This window comes from Dromaius novaehollandiae, chromosome 3 (assembly GCF_036370855.1).
Source record: "Dromaius novaehollandiae isolate bDroNov1 chromosome 3, bDroNov1.hap1, whole genome shotgun sequence".
NCBI lineage: Eukaryota > Metazoa > Chordata > Aves > Casuariiformes > Dromaiidae > Dromaius > Dromaius novaehollandiae.
Genome location: NC_088100.1, coordinates 92,892,653 through 92,911,880, shown reverse-complemented (window position 1 = coordinate 92,911,880; position 19,228 = coordinate 92,892,653). Strand labels below are relative to the sequence as shown.

General features: G+C 43.7%; 1 protein-coding gene across 1 annotated transcript; it reads left to right on the top strand.

Annotated features, from left to right (window-relative positions):
• The first annotated feature begins 8,260 nt into the window (after window positions 1-8,260).
• Window positions 8,261-19,227, top strand: LOC112997146 (epoxide hydrolase 1-like). Its single transcript, XM_026123015.2, has 10 exons — window positions 8,261-8,410; window positions 9,777-9,800; window positions 10,775-10,988; window positions 11,815-11,995; window positions 12,967-13,197; window positions 13,948-14,077; window positions 15,033-15,247; window positions 17,828-17,936; window positions 18,271-18,396; window positions 18,929-19,227. Exons 1-10 carry the CDS (start codon window positions 8,382-8,384, stop codon window positions 19,128-19,130), a joined length of 1,461 nt encoding a protein of 486 aa, XP_025978800.1. The 5' UTR covers window positions 8,261-8,381; the 3' UTR covers window positions 19,131-19,227.
• The last annotated feature ends 1 nt before the right edge of the window (window position 19,228 follows it).

Sequence of the window (19,228 nt, the reverse complement as noted above, 5' to 3'; positions counted from 1 at the left end):
TTGTAATGTTTTTCTGCCTGGTAGCTCCAGCCTCATAATCATCTTTGTTGCCGTTCTTTCAGTTTCTTCTAGTTTGTCATGTTTTTTCTGGTAATGTGGTTCCTGGAACTGAACACAATATTCCAGGCATAGGAACTTTGTGTGTATGATTGTGTGTGTGATGTTGCCCTCAGGTGGTTAGTCTAGAGAGATGATGAGGCTTTAAAAAAAATAGTATCTTCAGTACAGAGATTTGTAACTGTATGGAAACTGTAGAAAGAACATTCTTTTAAGTGATGCTTTTGGGACAGAACTCAGGCTTTTTCTGACTGTTTTCTCTCAGTCCTAGATCTCTGCATTTTAGACATATCTCCCAGTTTGTGAAGGCTACTGTGCTTGAAGATCAGCAGAAAGAATCTCAGTTTTAGTGACTTGGTAGTGTGTGTCTTGTGACCTTCACAGGCTGAATGTGAGTTCTAATACAAGAGCCATAAGAACTGACAGACTTTCATCATCACCAACTTTACTAATAATAATTTTATTCTTATGGCTACTTTTCTTGGTCACATTTTTCAGCAATTTATTTTTTCTCAAAATTCTGTGTGTCATAAAATTAAATTTACTTTTTTTATTACACCAGGTGCTCTGTAATTCCTTGATTATAATATATATAAAATCCTAGAAGGTGTTCAGAAGGACAGAAGACACTTTATTAAAGGTCAGATTAGAAGTTCATTGTATTTGTCTCTCCTCTAACTCAACTCTTCATAAAGCTAAGCCATCCTGTTCACTCATTCCCTTCTCCTACCAAAGTCTGCGCTGTTCTAGTGATGATGGTGCCCCTTTATTTTCTATTTCTTTTCTATTACTCTCTGCCCCGTTGTTAAGGAACTGATCATACCCAACACTGATTTCAAGGTGGAGATACAGACCTCACTTATTCAGGAGTTATTATGGTAATATATACCTTCTTGACCTATTTAATGTATGACATCTTATTTGGTTTTGCTTTGTTCTGTACTGAGCCTCCTCTCTCGGCACAGAGCTATCCACAGAGGTGCCCAGATATTTTCACTGAGATTAGCTCTGATTCAGAATTTATCAACATGCAGATAAGCTAAATATTTTTTCCAGCATTCCTTAACTTACACTGGTCTACACAGAGCTCCATCTGCCATCACTTTGTCCCACTTACACAACTTCTCGTTCATTCCTGCTCCCACTGAATACAAATGCTAAAACATACATTGTTTTCAAAAGGAACAAGAGAAAAGCCTTTTCTAGGACCTTTGGAAGTTTTTTTCAGTCATTCTGTATCTTACATTAAATTTGGTCACATCACTGGACCTTCTTAACTTCTTCACTTTCTTATGTCACCTACTGGATATGTGGTGCAGAACTAAGCTGTGGTCTCTCTGATGACATTATAGGTTTTGCCACTGAAATCAAAGGAGCTGGACAGGATCTATTTTGGCCACTATATGTCTCAGTGCTATCACAGGAGATGCCTTGCAGCTCCTGTTAATTCAGCCCTGGATGCTTTCTCCTATGTTTTCTTTTCCACCTTCACTTTTTTTTTTCCTTGCTTCCTGCAGAATAATGCTTGTGCAATCACTTGGTATGTCTATGTGTATCCTCCCAGTAATTTTTTAATCTGTTTGACACTTTCAATCAAATTTGGCAGGCAGAGATTTTTTAAAATAGTTATGAAATGTGTTTCTACACATTTCATAAAAACTGATAGCTTTGCAAAGTGCAGGGGATATTTTATAGGCATACACAGAGAAGACAAAGTCTTAGAATAATCTCGTCAAAAAGTTTATTGTCCAAGAGACACAGATATGTAGGAAACTACGCTTCATTAGTTCCACTAGTCATGGAACTGCTTATTAATCTTTGGCATGGATTCATCCCACACGCCGTTGTTGCCAAGTTTTCTTAATAGCCACTTGCAAAGGGGTTTATCCTTGTACATTTGGGAAGGTCCAGGCAGTTACATATGCTGTGATTTTGCTTAGATAAGTCTTTCCAAGAATGCTGAAAGGCTGGAGGAGAGAAAAAAATCATACTTACAGACTTGTTGATAGAGTGAGTCATGTTTGCCATATTCAAACTGGTATCTTAAGATACAATACCTAATTATTTTCCCAGATGCATTTGTAGGTCCTTTTGTAAAGCTCAAGGTCCATAGTGCTATTTTCTTTAGAAGAGATGTCTGCAGTGTTGTTATTACTTTACACTGAAACTTTGCTGGTTTCATCAGGCTAGCTGTTTTTAATGAAAAATTAAAATCATATTCTTATGTTAGAAGTTTAGTTGATTCAGTCTTCATTTCCTTAATGCTACTGGACCTGAAGAGTTTCTTCATGTTACTGTTGTTGTTGTTGTATAATGTAGGCATAACAACCAGTAATGGACAGCGGGAAAAAAGCACAGAAGAAATAAGTATTCAGATAGGAGGCCACAGAAATATTTCCAAATGGCTAATGCAGTTCCCAAAGAGGGAGGAAACAGCACACAGGGTCAGAGCAGAAAAGTTTCCAAAATTTCCAGTGACCTGCACTGGAAAGTCCATCAGACTGACGTCTGAAAAAGCATGTCTTCTCTTGCTTGCACAAGGCCTGCGAGCCTGCAAAGGGGAGACTCGCAGCTCCAGCAGCCAGGCAGTGCCTTCTGCAGGAACGAATCATGGGAGCTGTGTGAGTGCCTAACACTTGCCTGACGCCTCTACAAAAGCACACTTAAATTTGGGCTTCTCTCTTTTCGCTGTTTAGCCCTTTATAGAAGGGGTGCCTTCTTTAAGGAAGTTTTCTGTGTGGAGCTATAGCAGAACAACGCAACTTGCGCAGAGACAACCTGCCCATCGCCTGCAACTGCACCTACCCCTCAGAGCCTCTGAGCACTGATGCCCACCAAAAGCAAGCCCAGGAGTTGGCCTGAATAAGGACTAAAGAAAGGAAGCTGGGATCTGGCCCTTGATGATAATTAGTTTCACAGGATCCTTAGCGCTGGTCATTGTTACTGGGAAGGATGGAGGTCATTCTCTGCCTCACCCAAACGTGATTATTGGGGGTTTTTTAGACTAAATAAATTATTGAGTACAGACCATTTACCATACTGATTTATCTTAAACTCTGGCTTTTGTTTCGGCCTCCAACTCTTCTGTCACTACACCAGTGACAAATCCTCCAGCGTATTTTTTTCCACAAGATATTTATATCTATATTGTCCTGTGGATTTTAGGTCTAGTTCCTCCATCATGTGCCTGTGGTCAGTTGCATAATTTTTTTATTACGAGTCTTGCTTTCTTTGTAAGATGATGGTTTGGGGGAACTGTTGTGGGAAATGCATGATGCACTTCTAAGAGTGTACGACAACAAACAGCAAAACCAAACAGGGTTTTAAAGCTGTATCTGTATTGATTGTATGGAGTTCACTTCTCTATCAGAAATTTTTCTGTCTTTGACACTCAGTTTAACCCTTGGTATTTAGTATCCAGAGAATTCGGCCTCTTGGGATACAAGGCTTGGGAACAGCACATTCAGCTTTGATGCTTTCAGCCTTCATTGGAGAATTACCCCCATCCAGCTGCAGCTTGCAAGCTTCAGCAACACTCATCTTCCAAAATGACAGCAATGTCATGACAGCCCAACAGGGCCATGTCTCACATTATGCTCCAGGATTAACATTCCTAGTCTACAGCATAACAGGATGCATATCCGAGAGCACAAAAAGCCTTACCCATGTGCCCAGCCTTGTCTGCATGGCGAGGTGCACATGAGGTGGCCACCATGGTTCACACATCTGGGCCCTGAGCACAAGCTCCCCGTGCCTGCTGCCCTGCCTCTTATGACCAGTATCCCCATGATTATCCCCAGGGTATCAGTGACCTAAATACATTGAAAGTTGCATTTGTTTTTAATGTTGCTGAGTCTCTAAAACCAGTGCATGTAACAAACTGCCTGTTTCCAAGCAGCTGTTGTGTAACTTCGCTCCCCACCCCCAGACATGTTGCCTGCCATTCATTTAATGGGCTCAGTTTCACTGGAAGTGCCTGGAGGAACCTCTTAGCTTCCTAATTAGCAACAGAAGGCACCAATCCTTGCTGGAGGTAGCAGTGAAACATTTGTGAGGTCTCCTGAGAATAAGGGAAGCAGAGAAGGGGCCATTTTGAGCTGGCAAAACACTAGCTTTTATTCACTGTACAGTACAGAGCAGAGGACTGTACACCCCGTGTGCGTGGGAAGGTACTTGCAGAAGACTCCTGAAGAAGTGATGATGGGCTTTGTAGGCAAAAAAGGGAGGGTTTGTGAAGGGGAAGGAGGGGATAGAAGAGATTTTCTATGGCCCTCCCAAGTTGTTCATTGCTCTTGTAATCTGAGTTTTGTATGAAATATTGTGGAGTAGCACAGGGGCCTCATGCATTGGGTGCTGGTGGAGATAGGGGTAAGGTGTTGATGTGATCTGCTCTCAGATGTTTAATCTGGTTTTTGTTAATAAGATTCGGGAATTAAGAGCTTGGAAGCACTTAGGAGCTCAGTGTTTCCTCCCAGGGTGTAATCACTGAGGCTGAGTACAGAGACTGCCATTCAGAGCTAGCATACATTTTGGAGCAAAACAAATCTCCTGCCAGCCAGATGAATTGCCTGAGGCCACGTGAGGAAGGTGAAAACTTTCCCTGTCCATTGTGGATACTGAGACAGGCTTGGGGCTCTTCCTGGGGCCCCAGGACACAGCCAGATGTGGTAAGCTCTCTGATTTTTCCTGTGCAATCCCATCTCTGGGCAGTGTCTTTTTCATGAGCTACCTACCGAAAGAAATCTGTGTGCATCAACTGCCCTGTCTTGGACCTGTTGGACTGTGCAGACCATGTCCCAGTTCCTGTACCATTTGGTATCTTGAAGTATCTTTGGGCTGTGAGAGCGACTGGGTGATGACACAAAGATGCAGTCAAGGTGAGGAAATGCCTCGTTAGCCTCAAGAGCTTCCTTAAAGAAAAAAGGATAGGAGACAGAGTGGATAGGAGGTGGAGTTCAAAGCCAAAATGCTATGGAGGGGTCTAGCATGGTTGTGTGGGAGCCTCAAGGAGCACAAGAAAGCTCTGAAGCTGCTAGACATTGCCATGCCTGCACCAATGTTACCTAGCCAGCAGCTTGTGGGTAGTAGCTACTGACCAAATAAAAAGAAAACAGCTTGTCCCCACTATGTTTATGAGCCAGGAGACCATATGCACAAAGATCTGCTATTACTGCTCACCGCTTGCTCTCTAGTAATATTCTAAAGACAGTGAACCTGACCTTGTGCATCCAAAAGGGAAGTTATGCAGCAAGGCCTTCCTGCTGAAAGATGAAGGGCAGAGCATGACAGCCAGGGTCATAAACCTCTAAAGGTAAGAATAATGATTTACAAGTCACTACTACAGCATCTCAAACTATGTAAAAGCTGTGTTCAAAGTTTTTGTGCTCCATTCTTAGTTCTGTGCACTAGCTCATTTCATAACCAGAAGTCACCAGCTTCCCTCCCCGTGTCTCAGGTTTCAGTATTTATGAGGCCTGGATTATGATTGTGTGCAAAGGACAATGAGAAAAATAGAAAGTGCCCAAATAGAAAAAACTGGAATTATGAACACTGCAAGCTCCTCTTTCCCACTAGAGGGCACCCAGTATTTGCAAAACTGCTGCAAGCAGCTTTGTCTGCTGCTTGGCCCTTGGGTCCTTTCTCCAGCAGCAGTTTACACTAAGCTAGTGTTTGTGGATGATCCTGGGAGAGCTGGCAGGTTATGTTGTGTTTGGCACCTCTTGCATATCTCCAGCTGCTAAACCAGCTGAAAAAATACATTGTGGTAACATTTCTATGTGCACATTTTCTGTCATTGCTGCAGGGTGATGCAAATGATTAGTGACAAGAGCAAGGGAAAAACATAGGTAGGAAACAAGCTCCATATTAATATGCAATTCATGCAATGGAAACATATGTAATCCCTTTATAAAAAGGATGTAGGTTATAAGGGGACTGCTGGGTGGCAGCAATGGGAGGCTTAAATAGAGGTGCGATACTGAGATGCAGGATATCAAGTATCATTCTCACCTTTTTTTCTCCATGCCAGAATAGCATCTGGACCAGCAAAATCACAGCACTGGGACAGAGGCAGAAAACTTAATAGTGCTTCAAGAGGGCTGTGAAACTTTCATCAGTGGAGGCTTTTAAAAACAGGTCAGATAAACGTCTCTCAGGGCTGGTTTAAAGATAATTGATCCTGCCCCAGTGCAGGGAGATGCTCTGAACCACCTTTCAAGGTACCTTTCTTGTGATAGCTACATTTATGGGACATGCATCAAAATCAGATGATATGTAGCCTGTTGGCTCCAACAAGCAGTTACTGTCTGGAGCTGTGCATTTTGGCCACTTAAGGTTGTAAGAGAGATGGAAAAACCCTTCTTTTCCACTGGGCAAGCTACTGCAGTATCCCAGGAGTGGATTTCTCTTTCCACCAGCACTCACAGACAAAACTCATGTGCTTACCATTCATTTTAGACCAGATTCTGGCATCTCAGCTATTTCAGATTTGTCAGGGGTAGGGGGTTGCCTTTTAGCCCCGGGACATTAAAGGCCTCAATATCTCCTGTGTCTTAGCTTAAGCTGCTCTTATTCTCTGGAGCCTTTTTGACAACAGCAACTTGCTCATCCCATATCTTTTCTCTGCAGCTTTAATTAGTTCTGTTGGTTTTTTTCCAACATTCCTGGTATAGATAATTTCACTCTCATATTTAAGCCAGATCACCACCTAACTCCACCAGCCTCTATGCCTTTTTCTAGTGCTAAGTAGGAAACACAGTTTTCTCAAGGTGTCTTTTGTATGCTAGGGACATCACAGCCTGTTGCACTTTAATATGCACCCTACAGGCTTCCTCAGCTGCCTTCCACATGGGTTATAATTCTTCCGTTGGTTGTTTCTAATGCTGTAGTCTTCTGACTACAGTTCCCTCTGACATCTTCCAGAGTCTCTGGGAAACCTGGCTTTGTTTTGGCAAAAGGACCTTAAAGCTAAGTAATCCCAGACAGACATGACCAGAAATAGCTATCGTATGGCAATAAAGTGAACTTTGACCAAATGAAGGATTTGCAAGCTTTTTCTCCAGACAATTCTTCTGACAGTGCTGGGAGTGCATATAAACCCACCGCAGTATGAGACCTAATCATCACAGATCTCAGTGGTAGTGGTACTGCACTTTGAGCACTGCATTGAAGTAGGAATCATTTCCTCTGACAGTAAAAGTTAGCTTTTCCTAGCATGAAACACAGCAAGGACACTGTGCAACAACTTAGGAAGGAGAACTCTTTATCCAGTGAGACTGAACAGACTGTTAGGGAAATGAAATGTAGTTCCCCGAGCTAAAGCAAAGCACTGACTTCTGTGAAAAATGAAAAGACTTAACTTTTCCCTTTTGTTTTGTTTTGCTTTTGGCTGCTGCACATCGCAGGTGCACATAAAATAGAACCACATGATATACAATATACAGGTTGGGAGAGGTCAGCTAGTCCCGCCTCCTGCTCAAAGCAGGTGCAGTTAGAGCAGGTTGCTTGGGGCCTTGTTCCTGTCGAATTTTGAATATTTCCAAGGATTCAGAAGCCACAGCCTCTCCGGGCCCCTGCTGCAGTGTCTCAATACTCTCTTAGTGATAAATTTTTCCTAATATCTATTCAGAATTTCCCTAGTTGCAACATGCCTCCGTTGCCCCTCATCCTTTCACTGTGCTCCTGCAAGGGGAGCCTGGCTCCATTTTTCCTGTGCCCTCACATTAGGTCATTGTGGACAGCAATAAGATCCCCCCTTCACCTTATCTTCTTCAAGCTGGACAAGCCCAGGTTTCTCTTTGTACATCACGTGCTCCAGCCCCAACCATTTTGGTGGCTGTACACTGTACTCGCACTGGTATGTCAGTGTCTTTCCTGTGCCAGAGAGGCCAGAACTGGTCACAGCACTCCAGATGTGGTCTCACAAGTGCCAAATGTAGGGGAAGGATCACTTCACTCAACCTGCTGGCTACACTCCTGCTGATATAGCCGAGTATGTAGCTGGCCCTTTCACGAGGGCACCCTGTTGACTCAGGTTCAGCTTCTTGTTCCTGAGGACGCCAGGTCAGTCTCTGCAGAGTTGCTTTCTGCACAGTTGGCACCCAGCCTGCACTGGTGCACAGGGTTATTCCCTCTCCATGCAGGACTTTGCATCTGCTGTTGAACTTGACTGAACTTGATTTGCAACCACACACTTAGGCAATAGGTGGCACTAATAGATGATAGGGATTGCGTTGTCCCTGAGAAAGCGTAGCCAAAGAGGAAGCTGACAGAGGAGACATCGGTCTGTTTTGCTCACAGCTGCAACGACCCAAGAAGGAGCAGACATGTGGCAGGAGGTCCTTCCCAACGCCTGGTGAGAGCCTCACGGCACCGAGGGGCAGGGACAACACACAGGGCTCCGCTAGGGCCGGGGTGGGACAAAGCCCTGCGGGGTAAACAAAGGCTGAGCCAGGCCCTCGGAAGGCGCTGGGAACATCTGACTGATTTTTCCTGAACATAATTATGGAAGAAATTTTACTAGACTGTGTCACTCAGAGAGCTGGTTCTCTGACATGCTTGATTTGTTAGCAGTGCCAAGTTGGTGTGATTGCCATGGTGCCTCGTTTCATGCCTCTGATTAGTTAAACTCTAGGATGTAAGTGCAGGGGGGGTGTTATTGCCTGTTGCACAAGCTGCTCAGCCTCCAAGGAAGTGGAGGCTGACACTGTTTGCTCTCAGGAGCCCTATTCTCCCCTGGCTGGGAGTGCTTTAAAGAAATACCTACTCAGAAATGATGCCAGGGCTGTTTCAGAGCGAGTTACCAGATTGCCTCAGGTCCTGCCAGGGTCTCCAGTACACGCACTGCATTCTGTGCCAAGGGCGGTGGGGGGAAATGATACTAGGTAAGAAAAAACAACCAGCAGACTTGGGTTTTTATCATGGAGTTTCATGTCCTTTGGGATTTTTTTTTTTTCTCTTCTGTCTCAAGATATCTTAGTTATGACACCAAACAGCTTCCCGCATTAGCTGCCTTCCATAGCATGAAATATCAAGACTTTCTCTCATTGCTGCTAATGTGTCTGGATTTCTGATTGTGCTTTTCTAACAAGACAATCTATCAGGCTAAAAGAGAACCAAGGAGGATGTTTTGTTTTTCTTGCAGGGGGATGAAATCTAAAAGTTAAGTATCTAGTCAGGAGTAGTTAAAAGTAGCAAAGGCATAGCAATTCATTAACCTCTGCACAGGTAAAGGTCCTGCAAGTTTCTTCTCATGCCAGCTCCATGGCACAATTACAGCATGACCAGCAGCAGAATGACCCTTGATCTTGAAAGTTCTCTGCTAAGGTTGTACATCTGTCTCTATACAGTGATCAAAACAAACTATTTTCTTGGCTGCAGTAACACAGCTACTCGTAGGATGAAACATTGCAAGGACACTACCCAGTTGTTTAGGGCCTGTTATCTAAATTGTGCTGAAGGAGGGAATATTATGGAAACAAACTACCCAGCTAAAATGCAGCCAAGAAACACTGGTTTTGTGCAGAATCTGTGCTCTGAGGCCCTCTTTCTGTCTCATCCAAAAGTAGAAGCAAACTTTCAGATGTGCCCAAGTGGCTAAACTGCCTGTGATCCCATGGCTGTGCAGTACACGGTGCTGGCAGGCGGCATTGTTTGCAGTGTCCCCAAGGACTGGTACCAGACAACATTCCCAGACTGAAAGGATCTTCTTTTTTTTGTAGGGAGAGCATCTTGGCCCGGATCAGGTGAGTGAAGTAGCTGCTCTGTGCTGAGGCCTCCACTTTTTTTCAGCTCCCTCAATGGGGCACAGCATAGTCCTTTCCCTACCCTCCATGACAACAACAAAAATCTTCATTTACAGTCCTCTCACAGCCTGCTGCAACAGGCTTATCCCCAAGGGAAGCTGGAGAGCTTGACACACGGGTCAGAGGGAGGGGAAGGTACGTGACATTTGGGACTGATTGCTCAAGAATTTAAACAGCTTTGAAATGTCCTTCATGTTAAAATCAACTCTGATGTTTGGCTTCCAGCCCTGAAGAAAGTCTGAAACTTGACTGTCCAGAAAATAAATGGGAGCATCAAACAGAAAACCTGACACCTTTACCTGTGGAACACTATGGTGAAGGGCCAGGGTTACCCTAAAAGATGCCTGAAGCTCTACGGGAGCTATGTATAAAGCACTGCTGAGAGGGGCAGGTCCAACACACCTATCTCTCTCCAGAGATTTAAGACCCTTGTCTCTGCCCTTTCTCCTTAGCCCATTCTGGCTTTGCAGTTTCTCTTCTTGGAGCACTCCAGCTGCTACCATCCCAGTCACTCAAGCACCTGCCTTAAAATAGACCTGCCAATATCCTGTTGACCCCTGCTCCCCGAAAGTATCCTGTAAGGAAGGAGCCTGCTAGGTCACAAGGAGAGGGCTAAGGAAGCCTTTTGATTGACAAGTGATGATCAGCAAGGACTTGAGCTCCTCTAATTAGTGTTGTTAGAGGAAACCTTGAGGCTTTGGGCTCTTATTGTTAAAGTTTGTGGAACTGGCTGGTTTTGGGGGGAATGCCCCAAATCTTCAAAAGTAACAGCAGTCCCCAGCTCCTGTTGAGTCCATGGGGCTTGCAGGCATTCCTTACTGCTCAAGTCCAACCAGTGTGAATACAGGTCTTTGCATAGTCCCAATACCCTGACACTTTTGTTGTTGAATGCAAACAATTTTACACCTCCTTAGGTCTTTTGAATATTCTCAGAAGAATGCAGTCCTGGTCCCTGCAGCTGCTCTGGGGCTTGGAGGGATGCTGGTTTGTTGGCTGATGTCTAGACGCAAGATCAAGATTCTTGAAGTGGGTGATGGATGGTGGGGCTCAGGCGAAAAACCCCTAAAAGAAAAAGAAGATGAAAGAATCCGGCCCTTCCAGATTGAAACATCTGACGAAGAAATCCAGGTACCCGTGGCTGGGATGTGGGGAGGGGCAGAAAGCTGTGAGGTGGAGCCAGTCCATCATCCATCTTATTTCTTGAAGACAATGTCTTGGGGATATCACTGCTCCACTCAAATACTCCGGTACAGTTACCTACCACCATTAGATGATACACTTCCTAACCATCCTTTATGAAGCAGCTGTGAGTTCAAATTCATCATATCGTCCCACAGAGACTTTCCAAGGTCACAGACCCTACATGCAACCTGCAGCTGCTCCCACCGAAAGGCCACACTTTGACCAGCAGACTTTTACAGTGGGTCTGAGGATGGTGCAGCAGGGTGGGAGGGTTTGGGGAGAGCAGTGGGGCACACTGGGGGACTTTAGTGGAGGGAAGGCCTGGAAGGGTGAAGAGATGCAGCCTTAACTGAGTCCCAGCATATCTGTCCCCAGCCAACCAGCAGTAGGCAGCTCAGCCAGCTGGGACTGAGCTATGGAAAGGCCCACTCTTTGATCACCACTTTTTATTTTCTTCCCATCCAGCAGTGCCTGAGAGTTCCTAGCACCAAAAAGCCTAAAGCAAGTTAGCAGAAGGGCAAGAGTAGGACCCCAGTACTCCTGGCTGCCCTATATAAATTGGTAACGTATAGAAAAGTATATCCCCCATATAAATGACTGAGGATGTTGTGCAGTGTGTCACTGCTTCAGCAAGGCTCTTGGTGTAGCAGGTAACAGAGTAAAAGCCAGCAGAGGTGCAAGACACTGTGCCTGCTAGCACGCCTGTCCCGGTGCACAGTGCATGTGGGCAGTCGGCCAGCCTTGCAAGAGCGGTGTGTGCTCCCCTCTACAGGACCTGCACCACCGCATTGACCGGGCCCGCTACACGCCGCCACTGGAAGGGGCAGCTTTCCACTATGGCTTCAACTCGAACTACCTGCAGAAAGTGGTTGCCTACTGGAGGAACCAGTTTGACTGGCGCAAGCAAGTGGAAATCCTGAACAAATACCCTCATTTCCAAACCACTATCGAAGGTGAGGGGGTCTCTGCCGTTCAAGCAGGTCCATATGCATCCCCGTAGCACCTCAGCGGCCTTTCCCATTGGCCACAAATTGCCTTCTCCTCACAACTGTTGTGCTGTGCACCTTTGAAGTCCCCGCTCGCTCTGCCCTTGTGAATGGCACTTTTGGGACAAGGAGTTCAGGCTGAACACGAGCCCGGACAGCTTGCTCTGCGCTCTGAAACACTTTGCTCTGAAATGCACTGAAGGAAGCCAGGGTGATTTCAGATGTTAGAATATTTAAGACAACAGTATGCATAACAGAGCTTAGTGATATGAGTAAAATATCACTAGTGTAGGTTATATTATTGATAATCTTGTATAGATTAAGACCATTTTAAACAGACAATAATATTCAATCTGCTTTAAGACAGGGTTCCTTTAGGATTGAACCTGTGCTCATGATACTTTCTTTTTGAAACCTTCTTTGAAAACTGCCAAATTTTCCCAAACTGTCAGGCTAGGCTTCCCCCACCCCCACCCCCACCCCCACTAGTTTAGCCAGGTTAGCTTAGCCAGCCTTTAGGTAAGTGATTTTCAGGTAAAACTTGTACATTCCACTTTCTTTTTCGTGATTCTCTTTTTATCAACCACATGATTTTTATCATGTTTTTGCATGTGTCTTACCTGAGTTATGCTGTGTATTTAAGTGCAGCTCTACCTATTTCTATGAAGTCAGTTCCTCAGGATATACATTCTTAAACTCTTGTGACCCATATATCTGGGGCTGGGATCAATACCCCTGCTTGTATACGAAAGAGCAGACATAGGTACAGTACAAGGCACAGTGTCCCCTTTCAGCTAGGCAGCTTTTCCCCATGGGTTGGTCATATAATTTCTGCTATGAAAACTAGTTAGGATTTTTCCACCCTCCTTCTTCGGGGTCCAGAACAGAAACTGAGATGGAACCAGAGCTTCAATTTATTTGTCTTGAATTTCTGGCAGGGATCAATATCCATTTTATCCATGTGAAGCCCTCCTACATCCCTCACGGCCAAACTGTTTATCCCCTGTTGATGGTGCACGGCTGGCCCGGCTCCTTCTATGAGTTCTACAAGATCATCCCTCTGCTCACGGAGCCGGCCAAGCACAGCCTGAGCGAGGGTGATGTGGTGTTTGAGGTCATCTGCCCATCCATTCCAGGCTACGGCTTCTCAGAGGCGCCTCACCAGAAAGGTAAGTGATGAAAAGGCTCTGCTGGAATCACAAGGGTTTTGTAACACCTCAGCCATCACTGCACCCTTGGGCGTAGCAGTTTGCGAATGCAGGAGGGCAGGTTCTAGGTTTTCTTAAGTTCAGTAAATTTATCTCTGCACTAATGCGTAGAAGACTGGTGTCTTCTCTGCAGTTGCAAAATGGGAAACGCCTGGCTTGTCTCAACATTGGAAATGGAGAAACTTACATGATCAGGATGTGTCCTTGGTGTGAGACTGAGACACCCAGCTCATCTTACACAACTTGCTAAACTCTCTGAAAATGAAAGACATGCCCCACACCTAGAGGGGTTCAACCTACTCTGCCATTATCCTGGCAAGCCTCTACAACATACGTCCTTTCCCCCGGACAGTTTCCTCCAGCCTAGAACCAGAAAAGCTGCAAAAGAGAAAGGCTCCAGTGCTCATTCTCTAGCTCCCTGGACTGATACAGGCAAGGCTGTGGTGTCTTAGGCTCTGGGCTTGGCTCTGGAGATTTGGACAGCAATGGTAGCTGGAAGTCAAGTCTGCCTTCCACTTTCTGCACTTCTCATTGAATTTACACTGTCTCTTGTTCTCTATTGTCAGAGAGCGAGGGAGAACAGCATGGCGCTCCATGCCCTTGGGCATATTCAGCAGCACACTGACATGCCCCTGTCAGGACCACAGTCTCTAGCCAGGAAACACGCTAGGACAAACATGTTTCCTGTGCAGTTTTTCTCTTTACCTGCAGGCTTTGACACCATAGCAGCTGCTCGGATATTTCACAAGCTGATGAACAGGCTGGGCTTCAAGGAGTACTACGTACAGGGAGGAGACTGGGGTTCTCAAATTACTACAAACATGGCCCAGATGCTACCACAGTGAGTAGCAATGGCGATCAGCACAGAAAAGCTGCCTTCAGTTCTTATCCTATCTTCGGATTCCAGAGCCCCCATCCTCCCTCTCACCCTTTCCGCTTTGTGTCCCCCAGGGTCATCCCCAAACCTGTGCATTCAATTATGTTCATATGCTTTATATTGATATTGGCTCATTTCTCAGGCTTCCTAAATTTCATTATTATTTGGCTTCTGCACTAGCTGTGAAAGTAAACTCTCTTGCATTTTGACTTGAGATCTCAAGGAGGCAGATCCTCATTCAAAATCAGGAAGGGGAGAGACTAAGAAATTTAAAACTTGCTGGGAAAGAAGGAAGGAGGGAGCTCACTTTTTCAGCGCCTGAACAGTACCATCACAACGCTTTCGTATCTGAAATGCAGAACTTAGAGTGGCTGACTGAAAAAGAAACATAATACCTTCTTTAGAAGATCACATTATAGCTTGTTGTTTAGCATTTAATGAGAAGTGTGCACCACAACCATGCTTAAGTCAGAGAACAAATCAAGGGGGAAAGCTCCTAACACTGTTAGATTGCAAGCAGAGCTCGCTATTCTGGATTGTACTGTAATTATGCTTTGCAGCACTCCCATGTGTGATCTAGTAAGTTCTTCAGAAAGTACCCAATGCAGCCTGGTTACCTATGGCACAAAATGATAGGAGTTAACAGTCAGACCTATTAGCATGGATATGCCACATCCGTAAAACCGAGTGCCTAAAATTAACATCATACAAATGGCACAGCTGGATGGAGCTGGCACCAGCTGCACCATTTCTACCTCTTTCTATTTTTTTAATAACAAAAACATGATGAACTTTTTTTTAATGTATTTGGCTCAGTGAAATGCTTCTATCACAGCTTCAGTCAGACTTATTTTCTAGAGAATTTGGAGACAGAAATTCTCTTGATTTTTTAACTTTCTATCCATTAACTTGTTTTTAGGCATGTGAAAGGGCTTCATCTGAATCTCGTCTTCATCAATACACGGAGTTTGGGAAGGATGATCTCCGTGATGCTTGGAGCTTATGTACCATGGCTCATAGGCCTCACCAAAGAAGATGTTCGACGTATGTACCCTTATCTCCAGAAGAGCGTATATGACCTTTTGCGGGAATCTGGATACTTACACATCCAAGCCACCAAACCAGACACTGCAGGTAATGAACCTGAGATGGAGACTCTGCAAATATTACTTTTCAGACTCTTTAAAATGGTATGTGACTTCTCTTGGGCAAAAAAAACCCTCATCAAAAAGCCACTTAAAGTGAAGCATGTATCTTGAAACTGAAGCTTCTAGACATAAAAGTGGGCAAAAACAAGAAAAAGATCATAAACAAGTGCAATGTGAAACTGCAGAAAGGCAGACTCAGTCCTAACACTTTGAAAGCAGGAAGCCAGACAGAGTTGGTGGGGTCAATATAAAAAGGGGTCTAAAGAAAGATATCGCCATCTCAGAAAAGTTAACAAATTTAGAGGGATTCTTTTATTGAAATAACCCCGCATCAGGAAAGACAGCAGAGCTGTCTCAGACTGAAGTGTCACTAGTGGAGACCTTAGAAAAAATAGCACCTCATCCTGGGAAGTAACTGAGAAGTTCAAAAATAACTCAGAAACTGAAATGTTAACTGATGACCAGTTTGTTGCTTGACCTTATCTCAATACCAAAGGAATAATAGGAGGCAAATAAGATGTCAGTTTAAGAGCTGAGCAGTAGAGGGGAGGCAGTCCCCCAAAAATATAAACCAGTTTGTCTAGTATCTATGATAAGCAAACTAGCAGAACTATTTTAAAGAATAAAGAGTTGATTCACAGGTGATAATAATGTCATAGGGAAGAGCCAACATGGTTTTGTAGAAAGAAATCACATTTCACAAATCAAAGTTCTGGCAGAATCAAAGAGCAGTAATGTAACATATCTGGATTTCCAAAGCAATTTTTACTGAGGTCTCTCTCCAAATGTTCTTAAAGAATAAAACTGCCTTAAGAAAAGGATTAACATCATGGATTAATGAATAGTTAACGTAAGAATCTAAGCATAGGAATAAGTGCTCAGGTTTCAGTGGAGGGAGAATATCACAAAAATCTGTGCTGGGACCTGTGCATTTCAACATGATCTTAATTTCTCTAGAGTAAAAAGTTAACTATTAAGGGAAAATCTGTCAGGTACCCAAGATTTGGTTTAATCTAAAGCTAACTGCAGAGAGTTGCAAAATCTGGTTGATTAGAAGCGACTGGTTGATTAGAATGGCCAATAAAAATTGATGTCAACAAAGTGCAAAGCAATTCAAACAGAGGAGGAAAAGCTCATAAAAAATCACAATTGGTTGTTGCCATAAGAGCAGACTCCTGAGTCATGATGGATAGTTCTTTGAAAATATCAGCCAGCTCAGTCAAAGTTTAAGAATCTTACAAACTTAAGAAAACAGAAAGGCAAAACTCTGTAAATCCAGGATAATCAAAAATCTGTTGTCTGTCTATTCACACTGTTTCAAAGATGCGTTTTAGAACCAGAAGAACACAGACACGGGAGAAAAAGAAGATTGAGGTCACCAGGCAGCTTCTTTCCATACAAGGACAGTACATACTCTAGGACTCAACTTAAAAAAAAAAACAGGGATTTTATAGCACACTCAAACTGTGAGCTGTATAGAATGAATAAGGGAAAAAAGAAGAAAACAACCTTACTACCTGTTCAGTCTCAAGAAATATCTTCATTAGTTACATTTAATTCTCATCAGGCAGATTTAATGCAAAATTATTGTATTTTCACTCAGCATAAATTGTAGTTCTTAAGATGTGGTGGTACAGGCTGAAGGACTAATAGGCTGCAAGGTTGTTATATCCAAATGTCTAATTCTTGGACCTTGAACATAGCGGTTGAGAGGCAGCTTTTGGCCCGGAAGACCTGAAAATGCTTACTGCTGGTGAGTCATGCGCTAGATGGCACATTTTAGCCTAACCTACTGCCAGGCAAAGCCTTTACATAACTTATAACCTGTAGCAAACCACTCTGGGCTTGCTAATGCAGGGAAAGGGTCAGCCACGTCCACTATTAACTCAGACCTTGTTGTGCATAGTCTTTCACAAAGTCACTTGATGCTAAAGTTGCATGAAAATACACCTCAGATAATACACAGCACTTCATATACTGTAAAACTACAGTACATAGGGTATAGCACAGTAATTTTCCCAAGACAAGCCTCTATCACTATTGGGGTAATCACTACCTTGTTTTATAGGTAAAGAACCCATGGATGATATGCTACATACACGCTAGGTTTATGTTTGCTATAACGTTCCCCAAAGGCATGAAGAGTTAACTGATGCACAGCACTTTTCGCCCTTAAAAATAAAAGGTGATGAAACAGCACTCAAGGGCCTAGTTATCCATCCTGACCGAGACAGTGCTCTTAAATAGTTCATCTGAAATTTTTTTAGTGGGTAACACTTTTACATCCCCAGCGTGGTGCTTCTTCCATGCATCACCAGAAAGCCAACAGCTCTTGCTTAACTCCTAACCTCTATGGAAACTACCCAAGTTTGTAGTGCTGTCGGTTACGGCCTGAACTCTGTTGGGGTGAATTTGTAAAGAATAAAGTAGCATCAGGGCTAGTAAAACAAACTCTCTGCTTTCTCACAGAAAAATTTGAAGAATTCATAAGAGTCCAGTTTAGCTTTAACTGAATTCTGCAATGGCATGCAAGTACAAGAGCTGCCCTGTTTTTCTCCTGAATTAGGTTGTGGATTGAATGACTCCCCCGTGGGACTTGCTGCATATATTTTAGAGAAATTCTCTACCTGGACTGATAAATCATTTCTGCACAAGGATGATGGAGGCTTGGAAAGGTAAGAAAACAGATGCTCTTTCATGAGAAGACTCTTTAAAAGAACAGGTGATGATAACTAATGAGGAGATAGAAAAACAGATTTGCCAGTTGAAGTTGACTCTTAAGTATGAAAGATTACACATGACAAGTAGCAGTGGTAAATTATAATAGACTGTCTGCAAGCTACTGCTTCAGCACCAGGCAGTTTTGCTCCAGCCACATGGATGCCAATTAACTTGCTGCTTGAAAATGAGTGGAAAACAAGAGGACTGACAGCTCTTCAGTGCACGAACCCACTATTGTGCATTGAGAAATAGCTTTTGGCACAACTTTTTCTTTTTTCCTCTCAACAGCAAATACTCTCTAGATGAGCTCTTGACCAACGTGATGATTTATTGGGTGACATCATCCATTGTGTCCTCAATGCGTTTCTACAAGGAGAACTTCTCCAAGGACCCTGCTTTAGCTGCTACTTGGAGGTAACTAAGTGGCAGGTGCAGGACAGATTTGCAGCAGAAATTGGGATTGGACCACATTTGCCTGTATAAGCATTTAAATCACTTACAACAAAGTTGACACACATTAAAAAAATCCAGGTTCCTATTTCCCGTTGATAAGTATAGTTAAGGGTCACTTTTCTTTTGAACCTGTAATGCACATAAGCTGGCTTGTGGCCAAGACAGTGCAGAGAACATACTTAAGGAGACCCATGCACGTTTTTGTTCAAAATACAGGTAACCAAGCAAGATGAGCTTAAAAATCTGAAACATTAAGATTGAACTCTGTATACAAGGTCAGCTCTACTTTACACATCTTTGGGTGTAACAAATTTTTAAATTCAAGGACAGACCCAAATACAAGTGAAGCACTTCAGCTGGGTACACCCCACAAAATAAGTTGCTGTAGCAAAACTTCTCCAACTCACTGTGGCAGTCATGGGAGTCAGAAGAGTTTTATAGACTTCCCCCAGGAATTGTCTTTTAAAAATGCAGTTAACTAATGTCCTTTTAGGGTCGGCGTAAACGTTCCCACAGGGATTGCAGCCTTTCCTCAGGAGCTAGCACATACACCACGCGCCTGGGCAAAGAAGAACTTCAAGAATATTGTCACCTACTCTTACATGCCACGTGGGGGACATTTTGCTGCCTTTGAGGAACCAAGGCTTCTGGCACAAGACATCAGACACTTTGTCAGAAAGGTGGAGCAACTGTGAACCTACAGTTCAGATACGTGCAGCGAATGAAAGCATGTTGTTCTGCCGCAACCAGAAGCACTACTTTGAAGGATTAAATAAATACACTGTAGTCGCAT

Excerpts from the sequence above, each read along its gene's own strand:
- LOC112997146 (XM_026123015.2), top strand. The coding sequence starts at position 8,382 with ATGTGGCAGGAGGTCCTTCCCAACGCCTG. Across the intron at positions 8,411-9,776 it reads GAGGTCCTTCCCAACGCCTG|GGAGAGCATCTTGGCCCGGA; the intron begins GTGAGAGCCTCA and ends TTTTTTTTGTAG. Across the intron at positions 13,198-13,947 it reads AGAGGCGCCTCACCAGAAAG|GCTTTGACACCATAGCAGCT; the intron begins GTAAGTGATGAA and ends CTTTACCTGCAG.